At 32.4% G+C, this 20,067-nt stretch overlaps 1 protein-coding gene across 6 annotated transcripts in view; it reads left to right on the top strand.

The window, feature by feature from the left end:
* Positions 1 to 19,798, top strand: part of POSTN (periostin) — a 34,273-nt gene extending 14,475 nt beyond the window's left edge. Inside the window, exons 10-23 of one of the 6 annotated variants that reach the window (XM_029209981.1) lie at positions 151 to 299; positions 1,860 to 1,996; positions 2,583 to 2,713; positions 3,230 to 3,360; positions 3,467 to 3,569; positions 3,678 to 3,745; positions 4,471 to 4,516; positions 7,460 to 7,540; positions 10,612 to 10,701; positions 11,378 to 11,467; positions 12,501 to 12,578; positions 12,960 to 13,043; positions 17,396 to 17,437; positions 18,995 to 19,784. In XM_029209981.1, coding sequence (XP_029065814.1) covers positions 151 to 299; positions 1,860 to 1,996; positions 2,583 to 2,713; positions 3,230 to 3,360; positions 3,467 to 3,569; positions 3,678 to 3,745; positions 4,471 to 4,516; positions 7,460 to 7,540; positions 10,612 to 10,701; positions 11,378 to 11,467; positions 12,501 to 12,578; positions 12,960 to 13,043; positions 17,396 to 17,437; positions 18,995 to 19,032 — 1,268 coding nt within the window. In that variant the 3' untranslated portion in view covers positions 19,033 to 19,784. Of the gene's footprint in view, positions 1 to 150; positions 300 to 1,859; positions 1,997 to 2,582; positions 2,714 to 3,229; positions 3,361 to 3,466; positions 3,570 to 3,677; positions 3,746 to 4,470; positions 4,517 to 7,459; positions 7,541 to 10,611; positions 10,702 to 11,377; positions 11,468 to 12,500; positions 12,579 to 12,959; positions 13,044 to 17,395; positions 17,438 to 18,994 lie in introns of all 6 variants that reach the window. The other 5 variants (XM_029209982.1, XM_029209983.1, XM_029209979.1 and 2 more) reach the window with 5 other exon arrangements.
* The last annotated feature ends 269 nt before the right edge of the window (positions 19,799 to 20,067 follow it).

Below are 20,067 nucleotides of genomic sequence, written 5' to 3' on the forward strand. Positions count from 1 at the left end.
TTTGGCATATAGTCATCTCATATACTATATATGTGTAGGATCCATAAGATCTATAGTGGTAGGGATTACCCATTTTCATGATTTTCTCTTACAGGAGAAACTTTGCTTTCTAAACAAAATAACACTCTTTTGTAATGAATTTACTTATAGATGATACCCTGAGCATGGATCAGCGTCTTCTTAAATTAATTCTGCAGAATCACATATTGAAAGTAAAAGTTGGCCTTAATGAGCTTTACAATGGACAAAAGCTCGAGACCATTGGCGGCAAACAGCTCAGAGTCTTCGTGTATCGCACAGTAAGTGAATCCGAATGAGATAAAATATCCACGCTGGCCTAAATGTCAAATGATGTGCCCTTGTCAAAGACTGTGCTTTTTTCTTTTCTTTAACATCTTTATTAGAGTATAATTCCTTTACAATGTTGTATTAGTTTCTGCTGTATAACAAAGTGAATCAGCTATACGTATACATATATCACCATATTTCCTGCCTCTTGTGTCTCCCTCCCACCCTCCCTATCCCACCCCTCTAGGTGGTCACAAAACACCGAGCTGATCTCCCTGTGCTCTGCAGCTGCTTCCCACTAGCTATCTATTTTACATTTGGTAGTGTATATATGTCCATGCTACTCTCTCACTTCGTCCCAGCTTACCCTTCGCCCTCCCTGTGTCCTCAAGTCCATTCTCTACATCTGCGAAAGACTGTTCTTGTAACAAAAGTTCCTTAGAATTTTATTAATGTGGTCTTAATAGTAAATATTTATAGGAAGATCAGGGAACTGAATAGCTTGTTTGAAAAGACTTTGAGGAAAGTATACAAAAAGTGCTGTGTATTAATAATTCTGATAACTTGCACTTGTTTCATTATAAACAACATTTTCTAAAGCATTATTTCAATTCCATAAATCACTAAAACTCATTTAAAATAAGCTTTTGCTTTACAGAGTACCGTACTTTACTGTTTACAAGGTAATTTTTATATTGAGTCCAATGATCTTTTAATGTATGACCATCATCCAACCACCGAATCTCTTTTGAATGGCTTTCAGGATAAACTTTTATAGGCACATAAAGATTTCTAGTAAGTGGTTCTAATGTGCTTTATCTGAGGGAAAATTTCTAGAAAATATTTATTATCAGAATTACAGTGCTACTTAGTGGTGCTGTTCAGTTTCTGTCCAGGCAACCTTGCAGCTACAGTTAAAAAGAACTCATAGGAAAAAAAAAAAAAAAGAACTCATAGGAGGTCAAGCATTACCTTGAACTAAACATGACACACAGTGCTGTGCACCATAGTTCCACAAGGCCAAGACACACATTTTAAATGATGCAGAAAATGCGCCGCATTCTAAATGATACATATATAAATATTATTGTTCAGAAATGCTATAACTTAATCAGTAATTTGACTTAAAATTGATAGTGTCTTACAGTCAAGATAATATACTAAATATTTGTGAAGAGGCAGTAAAGTCACGAAACTTTATGGTTAAAGAGGGTCTTAAAAAGTTAAAGGGTGAAAGTTCACAAAAGAGGGTCTGTAAGAATGATTAGAACCTAGAGAGGAATGATAGGAAATGTAGAAGTGGAATTATATGGAAGTTTTAAATTCACTGACAAAACTACCTGCCCCACACATAGGGTTGCTTGCTTAGTAGTGGAAGACCTAGTTGAATAGGAAAAGTGAGGTCAGAGTGTACAAGACCTTAAAAACAGAGGAGAGAAACTGTTTTTTCTCGCATTAGAAGTCAGGTGACCTCTTAGAAGAGCCCATCCAGAAATTCAATTATGTAGCTTCTTTTACGTAGGGAATTTCAAGTAAGGAAATGGGCAACTGTACCTTTATTTCTTTGCTAGGCTGTCTGCATTGAAAATTCATGCATGGTGAGAGGAAGCAAGCAAGGAAGAAATGGTGCCATTCACATATTCCGAGAGATCATCAAACCAGCAGAGAAATCCCTCCATGAAAAACTGAAACAAGATAAGCGCTTCAGGTAAGCTTACTAGTTTCACCTCCACAAGAGAATAAGAGCTTTTGGCATAGTTTTGTTTCACAGTAAGTATTCCAAAATCCATTCGGTACTCAGTACTGCTGAGAACAGAATTTAGAATAGAAAGTCTATACAAATGTTTTTAAAATTAAGATATGTTCTTAACAATATTTTTCTTCCTGGTGCAGCATAATATGACTTGGTGAGTAAAAAACAAACAAACAAACAAAAATCAACCTAACAGACTGAACTACTTCTTGCAAATTTTTTTATAATTAAGTTTTTAAAAACTGATAGTATATTCTAGCAAAGACTATTTTGCAGAATATTAAATAAAGTGTGACCTCACCAAGATTTATAGGGGGAAAACAGAGTTTAGGAAATTTAAGAATCATATGTATATTTAAATAATTTCCCCATGATAAAACTTTAACAGTAAATTGCATTTGAAACATATGAAAACATATGAACCATTTTCTCATGCTTCCACGTATAATAGGGATTCTACTCTATTTCATGCATGGTGGGTAGGCTTACCTAGATTAAATCTAATAAAATAAACATATGTCCATATGTCCTTCCTGCTTAGCATCTTCCTCAGCCTACTTGAAGCTGCAGACTTGAAAGAGCTCCTGACACAGCCTGGAGATTGGACCTTGTTTGTGCCAACCAACGATGCCTTTAAGGGAATGACTAACGAAGAAAAGGAAATTCTTATTCGTGAGTAGAAGTGAACACCAGATATATTTGCCCCTTGATTTCAGGATCTCATTTCTTCCTCAAGCGTTCCTGCCCAGATATCAGCCCCCAAAGTGTCCCCTCTTTCCTATTCATGGCTAGCCTTCGTCTCCTTTAATTCCATTTGGAATAATTAGAGGGTCACTCATAAATGTTCTCAATTAACTGCTTACCGTAATGTTGTTGGACTAGATGTTCACTTATGTTGTCTCTATTAAAGGGCACACAACTAGGTGACAAAGAAAGAAATAGTCACAATTTCAAAAATAATTTGACTTTTTTCTCCCAGTAAGTTGGATAATATTTTGATTGAACTTATTGAAGGGACTGCATGTTTTGACATAGCATTGATATCACATTGAGAGAACAATGATATTATGAGAAATTACAGTGTGGAAAAAATAAAGACAAAGAAATATTTTTCTCCTTCATCCTCATAATATCAAAATGTCAAAATATATAACATGTTATTAAATAAATATATATTTTTCCCCCTAGGGAACAAAAATGCTCTTCAAAACATCATCCTTTATCACCTGACACCAGGAGTTTTCATTGGAAAGGGATTTGAACCTGGTGTTACTAACATTTTAAAGACCACACAAGGAAGCAAAATCTTTCTGAAAGGAGTAAGTTCTCTAGTATGAATCTATGAGAGTGTTAATCTATTATTCAATTATCCTAATGTTCATATTTCATTAAATTTCCCATTGACATTATCCCCTGTTTTAATAGGTTAATGATACACTTCTGGTAAATGAATTGAAATCAAAAGAATCTGACATCATGACAACAAATGGTGTCATTCATGTTGTAGATAAACTCCTCTATCCAGCAGGTTGGTAATTATTGAACTGATTAATGAAAACATAACTCTTTTTCAATAGAAACCTAGATTTTTATTTCATCCATTCTTACAATATTCATTTAATATTCCTCTTCACAGACACACCTGTTGGAAATGATCAGCTGCTAGAAATACTTAATAAACTGATCAAATACATCCAAATTAAGGTACAGATGTTATTGCATGTGTTTCTAATGTGTTGAACAGACATTGCAGGTTTAACATAAGAAACTAGAAATGTATACATTAATAAGTAGATGTATACTGGGATTGCATTGCTCTTTGTTGATTATAATGGTACACTGGCATCATTTCTTCATGGTTTTATTTAAGGAGGATTTAATAAAAGCTACTTGGGGCCAAGCAGAATGTTAAGTATTATGAGAAATATTAAGTTGAATCAGATATGGCCCTTTATTCAAAAAGTTTACAGTCCAGCAGGGAAGATAAGACATGTAGATAAGAAACTATAATTTTTCTATTATCAAATATTTTTGCTACAGAATATAAGGGAAAGATAAAATATTTGCTTATAAGAAGTTGTCACCAATCACAATAGTTAAAGGTAAAGGAATATTCTAGGATAAATATTGGGTTGAATATTGGTAGGGTTAAAGCACCAGACAACATAGGGAGTATTATTTAATGAACTTTTAATTTGGGATTCGCTATTCTATAATTTTTAAAACTCTGAGTAACAAATCCAACCACTTTATGCCATGTTGCCCAACAGCAGGAAATTGGAAGATGATTTATATGAAGCCTTCATTTTTACTGAATATAATGATAGCTTCACTGTCTTTACTTCAGTGAAAATTAAAAATCATGGTGCCAAGATTTTGTTAATACATCTACTACATTTCATGTTACTAAATATAATGTTTATTTTCAGTTTGTTCGTGGTAGCACCTTCAAAGAAATCCCCATAACTGTCTACAGTAAGTACATAATGAATATTTGTCACATATAAGTGGCAAGATGTTTAAAAAAAAAAGAAAACCCAAGAATTTTCTTTGTGTTTACTGAGATGATTGATAATCTGGTATTTAGAATTCCAAACAATGGCAAATCTCATGTCACTTGAAACAGGGCTTGAGGTCTGGATGAGACCTCTCAGCCTTGACTATACCCTTCAACTCCAATGAACCACTTTCTCATTCATCTGCTATCTTGATATAGATATAATTGCTAGCATTGCAAAGACGCAGGGGAAAAAAGACCCACAAACATACAAAGAGGAGAGCTAGCTAAAAGGCACTTGAGAGCTATCTGAAAATTCAAATATGTGGACACAGAAATAACATTGTTGAAAGATTTGTAGCTCATTCCACTCTCAAGACCTCAGCCATCTAAGGGCAGGCTGTCAGAGAAGTCTAATATTTATGGGCTGGTGGTTCAAAAACTCTTCCTCATTCAAAATTGGATGAAGGAACAAAAAAATTGTCAGGTGATAAACCTAGAGTTTCTAGATTCCAAGGTTCTTTTATTCCTGACTCTACCAGATTATCAAAATTAAACCTCAACTTCTTAACAATAGCAAAGGTATTTCATTTTCATAAATGTAACTCATAGTATTTCTTATTCAATGTGGCTTTTTCTTCCTTTGTCTTTTTTCCTCTCTTCCGTTGCAGCTTTCAAAGCAGAAATTCTTTCCATTTTGTTTTGACTCTACAATTCAACACTCAAAATGCATCAGTAGCTAAAGCATTGCTTCAATTCCCACATTTATCTTGGCAAGAATTATTCTATTTTATACCATGAGCATCCTGTTATTTAATTAAGAAAATTTTCCTTAATATTTACACTAGATATGGAAAAGGAGTAAAGATGATGTAAGGAGCAAAACAAAAGGTCTGCTGTTCTTACTGATCTTAATTATGTAATAATAACATAAACAATCCTAGTATCAGGCCAGCTCAGCGCTGTTTCAATGACTTAGTTGGAATACTTATAATTCAACATGGTTTAAATTCCAGTATGGAAGTATACAATCTTATTAAAGATATATTTTATAAAAAATGAAAGAATGCTTATGGGCTCTATTCATCAGAAATGCTATGTCATCTTCCTCCACTAAAAACGTATATCTGCACTACATTTCTTTACCTTTTCTACTTTATCCATGAGAGGTCCACTACCTTTTATATGTCAATGCAATATTTTGCTTACATTGAGCCAAAATATTATAATTCCTTTATTTTCCTCTACTTAAATTGTTCTCACAGAGAACAAGCTACAGTTTATGAAATTATGCAAGTCTAATGAATCTTACCTACCTACTCAGCTCTTGAAAAAGCTCTGAGATTTACATGCTGATGTGGAATATTTCTTTAGCTCTTCTCCGTGTATGCTGTTACTTGAAAGCATAGTTCAAACAGAGGTTGAGACTAATTAAACCAAAGATTCCATTTTCATGTTCCTTTATTGGCTTGTCTCTAAAATTTTAATTTTTTTACTATGTATTATTCTTGACCCCCAAATACCATACATTTTAAATTGTAAGGGGGGAAAATGCTCTTTAGTATGTGTTGTCAAATATATGACATTTGAGGTGGAGAGGAAGAAAATCAGTATTTAATCCTCAACCTGTGATCTGTCAAAACTATTTAAGTCTTCAGAAAAGCAAGACTGAAACAAAACTAGGACCCCAATAAACATTCTAAACTTCAAGTTCCTTAACATGAAGTGAAAATTTAAGCTAAAAGTAATTAACCCATTCTGATAGCAGCAGCAGAGACCTCTGTGAATTTGACCTTCATGGAAAGGTTCCTCTGTGGCCAGGCCACCTGTGGAATCAGTAATTGGACACAAAGATTTGACATATTTTAGCTTCATAATTTGAGATCTCAATATGTAAAATCTGAAATAACCGAGACACAGTCACAATTAAGCTCTAGAATCCATATGAATTCAAAGAGTTGACACAGGTAAACATCTCAGAAACCTGAAGTGAGAATGTGACAGAAATCCAGACAGCGCTAATATCTCACCTCTAATGCTTCAACACAGTCTGTTATGATTGCACAGATAGCTTTAGTGCTTTATCTAATGAATCCATCTTTTAAGGCTCTAATTAGAAATGATAAAGAGCTAGTAGTAGCTCTGGTATCTGGCTCCAGAGGCACACTCCCAGTTAATCTATACAACCGAAAGCCAATCAAATAGTTGGCTGTTATCTGAAATATATTTTGCACATTATTATTATTTCAGTTGGATGGATGACATACATTCAAAATACATAGCTTTCAGTATAAAAATGATGATGATAAAGCTGAAAATTAAAGCCAATTTAGCCTGTAACTTAAATAATTAAATACATGATCATATCATATTTGTTGCATAGAGCTCATGTCTGGCTGGCTGGAATCCATTTTTACATTTAAGTATTCTGAACTATTTTTGTATTTTCCTTTCTGTATCACTGTTATCAAATGCATGAAAAATATTTTGAGTCTTTTTCTTTCAATGTCTTCTTCTAATTGAGAAAGAATCCAACAATGCAATTTAAGATATTATGAATTGCATGAAATTAATCATGTTTATTTGTCTTTGTTGCTATGCAGCCAATATTTTCAAGAAGTACAAAAGAAGGTAAAGAGCTTTAGTGGTGCAGTTCAAAATGATAGATTTCTAGATAGAATTCCTCACTTAGCAAGTATATATTTCACTGGAACAAATCCAAGTCACTGGACTTCAGAGTTCATCATCTGGACATGAGAAGATACTAGATAATTACCAGGAATATTTCCTGTATCTGACTGCCTGAACATATTACCACATCTGATACCTCAGTACCCAACAAAGACCAAAAAAAGAGAGAGAATTTCGTTCAGGTTGTTTTTATGTAAACATCATTTATGTTCCACTTTCTATACTTTCAGCAACTAAAATTATAACCAAAGTTGTGGAACCAAAAATTAAAGTGATTGAAGGCAGTCTTCAGCCTATTATCAAAACAGAAGGTAAAAATCAATGTTATACATGGTTCCTTAAAAATCCATATAATAGACTGATTTCTATGAATGTATCTACATTCTTTTTGAAACTAACATGCTAAATATTTCTATATCAATGGCATGCTCATTTAACAGCAGAATGCGGAATGTAAGTTATTTAGCAGAGTAGATGGTGCATGAAATGTACTTTCAGTACATTTGCTTGTATTTGATTTCATTTGAACTTAATTTACCATTGCATTAGCACTAGTACCCAGATACTCACCATACAAATAAATCCTAAGCTATTTTTCCTGCACCTAGACTCTTTTAGAGAGTATACTCTTTATAGTTTTGTTTCCAGTCTCCCCACATAAATCTCTTTTATACTGTTGCGAGGTGTTCCAAAAAGTGCAGGCATTTTTGATTCAACAACCTAAGAGAGCACAGAAGCTGTATACCGAAGAAAGCTTTTAAAATGTATATCCACACATGATATATTTTTTAATAAAACCACCAGAAACAGAGGAAATAAGTAGTTGGTGCAGTTGAGTCAAACCTTAGAATCCTTAATTCCAGCCCTGAATGTGTGTCTATATATAATATACATTACATATTCTTATATGTATACATATATAACACATTAAATAGACACATATACTTACATATATACTTATCTCCTGATGTCTCAGACTAGAGCATTAAATAAAGTTACTTTTCTCTCTCCCCCTACTGTGTATGTTAGCCAACTCCAACATCTCTGATGCCCCCTTCATTTCACATATTTTAATTACTCCCAAAGGATCGGAACTTAAGAATTATTTCCATGTCTAAGAATCTTAATGTGGTGACTGGCCACAGAAGAAAGACCAGGTTTTCTTCATTATTCTGTAAGAAGAATAGAAACAGTCTTCCAAAAAAGGAATAGATGATATCCTCAATTGAATCTCAAGAAAACTATTATTGTAATTATCTTTGATTTGGGTATTCTCATTTTACGAATTGAGATGGCAACTTCTTGAACACTTTTGATTCCTCGAAAAGTGTGTCATTACTTAAAACTTAGACATTGGAAGTATGTATGTAAAAGTGTATTTCCTAGCTAGTTATCTATATTTTTATACATTCTTGAGACTTAAAATTGAGGTATTTGGAATCTGTGCTTTTTTTTAAAAACATACTATACCTATTGTCATTTGAGTATTTGATTGCTCTTATATAGTGATGAAGAGAATTTGATGATTTAAGAAGTTAAATCTCAGAAATTTTTGTTGAGAAAATGTTTCTTGATCATTTTAATGAAAAATGATAAAATGATCCTTGATGTTTAGATTCTTGTACTCTTTTTTAAAAATTAGATTCCCTAAAATTTTGTATAATCACTTGTACACAGCTTCTATAGTAAAAATCATTCACATGTACTATTTTTATTTTCAAAGATTCTTCTCTTTTCTTTCAAGCTTCTTCATTCAACCCATTTATCTTCCCAATCTTTGTGAGCAGGATTCTATTGTATTACTTTTCTTCAATTAGGAACACAATGAAGCATCAGCTCTACTTGAGCTTTTCCTATGAAGGGAACTAAGATGAAAAATGGGGTCAAGTCACCTATGCATTAACAACTCTCCAGTTAAAAAATTTGGAAGTTTTACTTTGTGCAATATAATGAGGGAGACAAATACTTATTTTGGCAGCCATTTACAATTGTCCAGTTCTAGAATTACTATTGGCATTTCCTTCTCACTGTTTGAACTTTTGCTGATTCATCGATAACTCTTGAATTCTTACTAAATAAATTAGACCCCAAGACACAATTTTAAGATGTTTCTTATAAACGGTAGCTAACCAAATTTTAGAAGTAAGAATAAATCAACTGAATACATATTGAGCACGTATTGTGCCGTGTACTCTCGTAGGTGCCCGCCAGGAATAAATATGAAAAAAAAATTTTTTTGGTAGTAAATCCCTGCCTTCATAGAATTTAAGGATAGATGATGTTTCTGAAATTCCAGTTGAGGCTCTTCTAAAGAAATGTCTATTGGGATATTTTATTAACTCATTTCCTGTTCTTAAACTCCTTAGCTGTTCTTTCCTTTTGAAGTTTCCACACCTTAAAAACTTGGGCTTACGTTTTGATACTCAGTGTCCCTTGACCACATAGATCAGATATTATGGTGCGAAATACTTACTGTTTGAATGAACTGTACTCTTGTTTTCATTATTTTAGATTGTCCTAGACTATATAATTCTGGGTAATGGTGTACATTGACAATTTCTGAACAAACAAATAAACCCTCTCAAAGATAAGCAAATATAGTTATATTCAACTGTTGAAGGGTGTCACAGTATGAGTTAAATGTACTGAACTTCTCCTCTAAGAAACAGTCTTGATTAACTAATGTAGTAATCTGCTTTCTAACATTCAAAATGATTTTCTCTGGGAGCAAAATCATTTTGCAAGTCAAATGCAACACTTAACTTTTGCATTTGAAGGACTGTTTAACTATTTATTAGTAAATATATGCATCATTCACATATAGAAGGTAAGTACTCAAATCTATTTTCTCATAAAACCTGAATTTCGTATTTTAAAGGTAGGCATAAAGTTGGGCTTTTTTGATGTTCAGTCTTATGCCCATTAGATAAAAAATGTAAGATATTGACTGATTAAAAATTAAATTAAAAATTTAACAAGAAAAGAAAGTAATAGACAATATCAGTATGGTAAAGTAAGAGCTACACTAGTTATCATTAGAGCCACTCAAATTTGTACATACTGTATGATTCACAATGTATAGTCACATATAATATTTTGCATGATCATACTTTACAACTATGAATAAATGGATCAATTAAACGTCAATTTAAATGCTAAAGCAGATGGAAGTTATTTTAGTAGCACACCAATAGATTGAGTTATTTGTTCTCATAAATACTGTTTAATTTGAGGACAATGGGAACTGTTTAAAACCGATTTCATAAAGCCTGAAACCACTTTGAAATTTGAGCAACACCAAATGTTGAAATAAATTTCCTGTTCTGGTAAATTTAAAGGACTACATTAACATGATAATTTGTCTCCTAAAACAATGCCTTAGGACCCACAATAACAAAGGTCAAAATTGAAGGTGAACCTGAATTCAGGCTGATTAAAGAAGGTGAAACAGTAACTGAAGTGATCCATGGAGGTGCGTTCTCTGTGTTTCCTGTAGCCTACTCTGAACATTTTCAAACAGTGTTGGTTTAAATATATTGAATATCTGAGGTTTTCTCTTGGACTTTTGTTTTATATAAATTGTGGGAAAACTTTTCTCAGTTACAGATTCTTATTAGCCGATCAATTAAAACATAGTTTACCTTTTAATGGATATAGTTGGAATTGATTTAACCATTAACTCACCAGTTCCAACAAAACTGTCATTACTCTGCATATGCAAGGATGATTATGAAATATAATGAAAACAATCACGTCAATACAAAAGAACATATTGTACTTAGAAGAAAGAGTGGCCATTCTATAAGACTGACTAATAAGTCATTGCTAGGACTTGTAAGATTCCCATTCTAATGATGTATAATTCCCTGGATCCTCCCTGAACACTCATTCCACAGTCAAGAGACAAATATGACATGGAGTGTTAGCTTGCTAGTTGGCTCTCTCCCTTACCCAAGATTCAGGACATAACTACTACCTTTTAGACCTCTGTTACATGAATTTATTTGAGATACGTCCCCCAAATTATTATGATTGAATTCTAAATGGCATTGCTGTGAGAAATACATTTAATCATTAAAATGTCTAGTTTATGGCCATTTAGATGCCATAAGGGGATAAATCAAATGCATTTTCTTCCCCTATTTCAGAGCCAATTATTAAAAAATACACCAAAATCATTGATGGAGTGCCTGTGGAAATAACTGAAAAAGAGACAAGAGAAGAACGAATCATTACAGGTAATTTTTTTTTTTAAACAAATGTGATCCTGAATCTCATATTGATCAAAAATAATGAAAATGAATAACAAAAAAATAACTGGCATTGTGCACATGAAACACTGTAAAAGAAACTATCCTGATAAAATATCAATACATCATCCTTGATGATAAAAATCACCTGTGAGTGATAGAAGGGATAATCCAACTCACTTGAAAAATGTAGTTATTGTAAAATCTTCTTAGAAAAGTTTACGTTGGGATTATAGTTCTCTACTAAGCAGATCTTACAGGTAATTTTTAACTCTGTATATGAACTATGCCTGGATTATAAAAAGCAAACCATTTAATCCCAAAATATCTCTATAAGAATCATTAAAGAAACTAAGTCATTTTCTTAGTGGTTACTGAAGTTATTTTATTTCTTTTTTGGTAGAAATAATACTAATCCTAAATATGTAATCTATGTTTTCCTCTGAATTGGAAATTTTGGGACAAATCTATAAGCCTGTGTTTTTATTATGAATATGCATGTGTATCATATAATACACTATCTTCACTTTGCTATTTATTAATGAGTTACTAAATCCTAGATAAAAAACCATTCCCTCCTTCGATTTTCCTTTAATCTTAAGGTTTACACATACACATCTACACACCAAAATAATATGCAAGCTTGTATAGAACAACTGATCAATAATTTCAGTAAACCTCTGTATCAGTCTCCCACCAGTGAATTAGTCTAAAATTCTGAATTCAGCTATTTTTTAAGTCTTTGGGAATTCCCTGGCAGTCAATGTTTAAACAAGCAGTCAGCAAATATGGCCCATGCCACCTACTTATGTAAATAAAGTTTTATTGGAACACAGTGTGACCATTCATTTATACAGTGTGTATGGCTATTTGCACTCTAAAGGACAAAGTTAAATAGCTGCAACACAGACCACAAGGCCCATAAAGTCTAAATTACTTTCTATGTGACCCTTACAGAGGAAGTTTGCCCAGCCTTGTTTCAGATCCTTATTATTATTATTATTTTTTGTCTTTCCTTTAGGTCCTGAAATCAAATACACTAGAATTTCAACTAGTGGTGGAGAAGCAGACGAAACTCTGAAGAAATTGTTGCAAGAAGGTCAGTATGTCTAGAAGAATAAGAATGTGGATTTCTTTAAGCTATCTATGTCAAAGTCTAAAATAATCTTTGAAGCCTCTTACACTTTCTACTCTATCTCATTCCTTTGTTCTAGTTCCATACCAACACAAGAGAAAAGTCCAAAGATAGGGAATGAAACTCAAATGACAGTCATATTGATTGTTTTGTTCTATATTTGCTATATAGTGTTCAACAACTTTGTAAGAAAATTGGTTTATCAAAAAGTAACACTAAAAACCAAGAAAGAACCAAGTGTTGGTCTGGAATTCATTGTTGGGCAGATGCCATTATATATCACATCACGTCTCCTGCCTTTTTATTACATAAACCAATTTCTGCTATAAACATGTATCCTCTCAGAGGTCACCAAGGTCACCAAATTCATTGAAGGTGGTGATGGTCATTTATTTGAAGATGAAGAAATTAAAAGACTGCTTCAGGGAGGTTAGTAAAAGGGAAACAACTAACCCACTTAACAGGTTCTGATAACTGAGATTTTCAACTTTTTAAAGACTGAGCATTCAGGTTTTGTTTTGTTTTTTTTTTAGTTAGGTTAAAAAAGACAACATCATGTCTGTCTTAACAGACTGATTGGGTTAATGGTGGTTACAGTAAGCGTTATAAAGAAAGAATTACTAGTTTAAACAGTCTTTAAAAAGTTCATTGGGGAGCAGTGAATATTTTTTTGCTTTGATACAGACAACTGTAAAGATATTTTTGGATGTGAAAGGGGGATACTTTAAAAATTGGTAGTTATTTAAAGAAGCCCAAATTGAAATACTTTTTATATTTTAAAAAATGTATTCACTGCGCCTACAACAATAATAAGAGGCATGTTTATGAATTTTTTAAGTGCATAGATCTAGCAAAAAAATTGCATTTAGTATTTTTATTTTCCAAAACTACATACTTGGGAATGGGTTATCTGTTTCTTCTAACAGTTTAAGTCATAATCTATACCTGGAGCTGTAAATTATTTTGCATATGAAATTAATTTTAATATTTAAAATATGGAATGTTCTCTGCCTATGGCGTTAAAAGGACCTACTTTTAAAAGGAAAGAAGAAAAAAAAGAATTCAAAATCTTACACAAACTCTCAATGGTAATTACTCAAAGAAATAGTAAATGTTAATAAAGTATAATTTGGGTAATTGGTATTTGAATAAATTAATTTCCAGTTCATTTTCTTAACAATAAAAGAATTTAAGGTAAGAAATTGTTTTAGAGAAACAAGTATTTAAATTATTTAGAAAAATCAAATATGCTCTTTGAAATATACTGTGAATTGAGAAACACTAAATTTAAGTTTAATGTTTATCCAAAGTATGGTCCCAATGGGTTTTATCCTTAAAATTTAAAAAAATTGCAGTACTATGTCCAAGAAGTTGTAAATTCTCTTGGGACCATGTATATTTTTGGCAATTATTGTTTTATTCTTTACTTTTATATAGGTAGAATCTCTTACATAGTATTGATACTGTTCAGTGATAGTGAAAATAAATAATTTTTATTGAACCAATGATTGAATTTCCCCTCAATAGAAAAATTTGTGTCTGAAAAATACAAGATTTCCTTTCAGACTCCAGGGAATATGTGACACTCCCAAAGCCACAACAGAACCAGTTTCCTGTGAGATCTAATACAGAATTTACTCATCTACCCCTAAATGCTTAACACTGTACTAGAAAAAGGTAGGGATTTGAGGGAAGAGGTGAAGACATGAAAATTAAGTTGAATTCTTTTTTTTTTTCAGTCCTTGCCATAGTAAGCGGCTTTGTAGAATGGCAGTGCTTTGTAGAGAATGAACCAATTAGTAACTGCACTTGTATATATTGCTTTAATTTATTTAGGCTTAAACTTCGGTAAGTATGTTTTCCTCCCCTTCAATAAGCCCCCATTAACAAGTCCATTATAAACAACGAACTAAGTGCTGAAGACTAACTTCAGCCAAGAGAAGATAATACCTGTTACAAGAATAAGATACTCTAATTTTTGTTAATGGAATCCTTCTTTAACTCTAGTTTATGTTCATCCCAAAGGTTGATTCCTTTAGTTCCCAGTATTTGGTTTCTCCACATATTCATAATGCGCTGGTTTTGTCAATGTCACAACATAAGTTTTTATCAAAACATTTCCAAGGGTTTTTTTTTTCTCATAAGAAAGACAATATAAGCAGTATAGTTACTAATATCTGGACACTAAGTGGACATGCTAGTTTTCTTTCTTCCAGCCCTGTAAAACCATTGGATCAACACTGAATAACAAGTGTCTCTTGTCTAGATCCCAAGAGACACCAATTTACAAAGAAGCTGGTGTAAATAAAGATTATGTCATGCAAGATTGGCTTTTTTTTTCTTTCAGAGTATTGATAATTGATCTATAGGTAAATGTGGTCTTCATCTCAAAGCTTGGAGTTTTCTATCTGAACTACTCATATTGTGGTACATATGGTACATTTTGATGAACTGAGTGTATTCCTCAATCATTTAGGTCATTCTTATTAACATGGCTAAGTGGTCAGTTTGGTACCAATATGATCTGTCATTGAAACACTTCAGACCCCTTAACTAAAACTTCTTCTCATAAAATGTGTTGAGTTTTTCACTCTTGTCTTAGATAGAACTACATTTACTGAAACTACTAAAGTAATTAAGGGAGAACAGCAAAGCAGTAGGCTATGGAGAAAGGAACAACAACAAGAAGTTATCTGGGAAGGTTTTGACAAATCTGCCTGTATAACATGTAAAGATTTATGGCTTCTGTAGAGAACATAGGATCAGGTTGTAGGTCTGGCTTCCAATCTGGGTTCCAACTTGAACTAACTTGTATTATAAATTGATGCTTTCCTGCCTTGCTTTCTTAATCTGAAAAGTGGGGATAGTAATGTTACCTACATATAAATGAATCAATATGTGAAAAGCACTTGGAATAATGTTCAGCACATATAAACTCTCAGTGATGTTAGCTACTATCAGGATTACGGTCAATTAACGTTAACATGGTCAACAAACTAATATTTTACACTCTAAATTTCCAAAGTCATAGCCATGTAAAAATGCAAAAATCTTGCAAATAAGTGAGCTGAAGCATTTTGTATGTTTCAGGAAACATGTGGTGGAGAGGAGCATTTTTGTGGGATTGTTCAATGATTAATTTATCTTGCCATATTTAGCTTCTCTAAACACGACCTAATACAAGTGTCATTCAGTTTGAGATGGCAGAGGGCCACTGAGAGCAAATCTGGTTTTCTGCACTTTAATCAAGCTTTTCTTCCAGAGATGTTTGTTTGCCACAATGAACAATTCTTATTTTGATTTTATCATAGCCAAATAATAATAAATTAACAAGTTAGTTAATTGGATATATATTAATTGCATGCTGCCAAATTTATAAAAGAAAATCTGAGTGTAAGTGCTTGTTTTGAAAAGTAATGTCAAAATATTGTTTTAAATTGCATAATAAGTGCTCTTTGGAATTTAATAAGTCCATTATAAACAATGCTTTTTGTTCACTGCTTAAAGACTGGATCCATCTTTTCATGGCAACATTTTATAAGCCATTTTTTGTGATCAAGTAAACCTGAAGTTAGGAAAAATATATCAACTGGAGCATATTCCATAATTCAGACTTTTCTATCTTACATAAACTTTCCCTCACTAATCCAATCTAATGAGGTTTTCTCTAGTTCTGTATTTTATTATAGTATTAATATAGTGTGATAAATGGCTATGTATCTTATATTCTGGGGGGAAAAAAGACATGTTGGAAATATGCTATGTAGACAGAAACAGAATTCTTCAAAAAATGCTTAATGTTTATTTCCCTTTTTTTTAAACTTGATATTATACAGCCCACAATACTGTTGGTGATAGTCTCATGTCTTATTTTTTATGGGATTTCAGAGAATTGAATATATATATAAAACAAAAATTTTGACTTCATTGTTGAGTATAGATGATATATAAAAATCAAGAATTCAAAACTTGGAGTAAAAAAGGTAAGCAGAGAAAGAAAGTCGCCATAGGGACCACACTTATTCATTGATCTCAAATGTCCAACGACAGAGTGAAAATGTGAATTTAGGTTGACCAAGTGGTCTTGTCAATGATTTAAAAGAAAAATGAGGAATTGGGAAGTATTTTGCAACGATAACAACAAAAAACTGCATTGTTATGAGACACTTAAAATTCTAAAATAAGAAAGATTTTATTATTTTTAGCTACTTAACTTTTAAATGGTCTTGTAGGATTGGAATTAAATCGGGGACCATGTTGGCACACACTTCCTGAATTGCTTACTGGTATATTTCTAGAGTTATGATATTTTGTTGTCCTCATGTATTATAAGTTGATCATAGATTAATTTACAATGAGAATTTTACAGAGGCAGAAGTCTGATACATCACAAATAGGAATGACTGGAAAAAATGAGTGGATATCTCTGGGACTTCTGCTAAACTTTATAGAATGTTAGACATCCTTTCATCATAAAGTGATGCTTTTCACAAAAAGGGTGAAAAAGTCATGTAAGTCACTCCATGCAACAATGGAATATCATCTGGGGTGCTACATGCCATAATAAAACAATATGTTTTGCAAATAGTAAACATTCATTATGATATATGGAAAACAAATGTCTGTTTGTTGCCAGTGCAAAAGTCTCACTACTCCAAAAGAAATCTACATGTTTACATGATGTTTATTTAAAACTTTATACTCTTCTGATCAACTATGGTTTCCTGTCTCATATTAGTCATAATTTCAAAGTATTTTTAACTAAAGCTATTTAATTTCAGACACACCTGTGAGGAAGATACAAGCCAACAAAAGAATTCAAGGTAAATATATTGACTATGGTAATTTGCATATAGGACAAACCTTTTGTTATATTAAGACAAACCAAAGAAAAGGAGAGTATTCTAATATATTTTATTTTGAGCAAAGTATTTTGATGATATGAATCAGAAAATAAATCTTTCACTATTAATAGAATATAAGAAAAACAAATGTTAAAAGAAAGGCAATTATACTCATGTAAAGTGCTAGACATACTGAACCACTGAGGTAGACTCGAGTAGAATTAATTTGAAAAGAAACCCTTGAATACCAGAGTTGAGCAAAAATGGGTAGCAGGTAGACCTGAACTCTGTGAAACTATTATTTAAAATGAGGCTACAGTTTGAGACAAAAATAAATTCAAAACTGTATCTACTGTACACATATAGAAAATGATTAATATAGGTATGTACAAAATTTTGATATAATGTGTAGGTTATATACATGTATATATCACCCATGAACTATAATTTTCTTTATAACTTTATTTATGTGCACTTTCTAATCTTCCACATAGGTTACCTTACATTCTGATGCATTCAAAACTCAAAGATTTCCCTTGTGGAACTTAAAATAATTACATATTTGGAATTTCTAAGATAATTATATAGTAATAGTCAAAAGAAGTTGAAGGCTTATGAATGCATTATAGGCATATCTGATTTTAACCCAGTCCAATCTAGACATTTGAAACTAAAGACTCAATTGTACACATAATTTTTTTTTTATTGGAGTAAAATTGCTTTACAATGTTGTGTTAGTTTCTGCTGTACAATGAAGTGAATCAGCTAAATGTATACCTATATCCCCTCCCTCTTGGACCTTCCCCCCACCCACCCCCCATCCACCCAACTAGGTCATCACAGAGCACCAAGGTGAGCTCCCTGTGCTATAAAGCAGGTTCCCACTAGCTATTTTACAAATGGTAGTGTATTTATGTCAAACAATCTCCCAATTAGCCCCTCATTCCCCTTCCCCACCCCATGTCCACATGTCCATTCCCTATGTCTACATCTCTATTCCTGCCCTAGAAATAGGTTCATCTGTAAGATTTTTCTAGATTCCACATCTATGCGTTAATGTATGATATTTGTTCTTCTCTTTCAGGCTTAGTTCACTCTGTATGACAGACTCTAGGTCCATCCACATCTCTACAAATGACCCAATTTTGTTCCTTTTTATGGCTGAGTAATATTCCATTGTATATATGTACCACATCTTGTTTATCCATTCATCTAACGCAGGACATTTAGGTTGTACACATAATTTTTAACTGAAGGCTTTATCACAGATTTCTTCTAAACATGAAAATTCATCCAAATTTTCTAAGGAACTAAAATCATCACTTTAAATTATTATTTTCATATACCTTTGATCAAAAGAGGACTTGGTTTTATCATCATAACCAGAATATATTATTAAGAAAACATAATCTAACATTTATTATAATAAGAAATGATGGTCTTTTATAGATATAGTTATGCATAAAATATCATATTCTTAAACACTATAGTTTCATCACATTTACAATCTATATGCTCTCCCTTCTTCCTAATCAGGATCTAGAAGACGATCAAGGGAATATCGTCCTCAGTGAAAATCCAGACACCAGACAACAAAGTTTACAAAGCCCTAAATCAACAACCTGATTTTAAAGGAAAAATATGAGAGCCACGCTGACGTGAAGAACTGAACCACCAGCACAAAAAAGCAATCACTGAACAATTCTGAATGCAAATATAGTATTTTTTTTTTCTGAATGAGAAACAGGAGGGTAATTGTGGGCTTAGCCTCCTGTGGGATAGAATCTGAGGGAAACGTAACAACCTTACAGGCTTTTACATCTTGACATTAAAATTTCTGGCTAACTCTGGAATCCATGAGAGAAAATCCTTGCCACTGGATTAATTACAGTTCAAATCTCAGAGTGGTGAGCTGTTATCCCCTTGAGAAGATTGAACCTTGAATAATGGATAGATAAAATGCATGCAAGGAGTTACCTCTCAATGGGAAATGGATATATAAAAATGGGTGCTCAGTATAAAAAAAAAAATAAGAAAACCAAAACTTTTGTATCAAAAAGGTTTGCACATTTGTAATACAATGTGGGTTTACCAGAAAATTATGTTATTTCTACAACTAATTTTGTACTCTTGAAATGTTTGTCTTATGCTTCTTGCAATACATATTTTTATCTCAAACATTTCAATAAATCCATTTTTCAGGTATAAAAAGAATTACTTCAAAGTGGGTAATTCAAAAAACTCAAGGTTTAAGTTAATAAGAGGTTTGGACTTGGGAACAGGACTTTATACCTCTTTTTTTTTTTTATAACAAATACTCATTAAAGGAAATTGAATGAATTTAGTGTTTTTCAAATTTTTAAAACTATTATGATATATAAATAATCATTATACAGTGAAGCAATAATTAAACATCAACTGAGTACATAATATAACCCTGGAACTGTGCTAAGTTATGAGGATTCAAAAGAAGAATTAGACAACTACTGTCCTCAAAGGGTAAAAAGATAAATCAATAATCCACAATGTACCATGGGCTATAATAGAAGAATAAACAGCACTACAGGAGCACAAATACCTCAATTAATTATTCCTAGGCTTAGGCTAAC

This window comes from Monodon monoceros, unplaced genomic scaffold (genome assembly GCF_005190385.1).
Source record: "Monodon monoceros isolate NGI ecotype Baffin Bay Population unplaced genomic scaffold, NGI_Narwhal_1 Super_Scaffold_8, whole genome shotgun sequence".
Taxonomy (NCBI): domain Eukaryota; kingdom Metazoa; phylum Chordata; class Mammalia; order Artiodactyla; family Monodontidae; genus Monodon; species Monodon monoceros.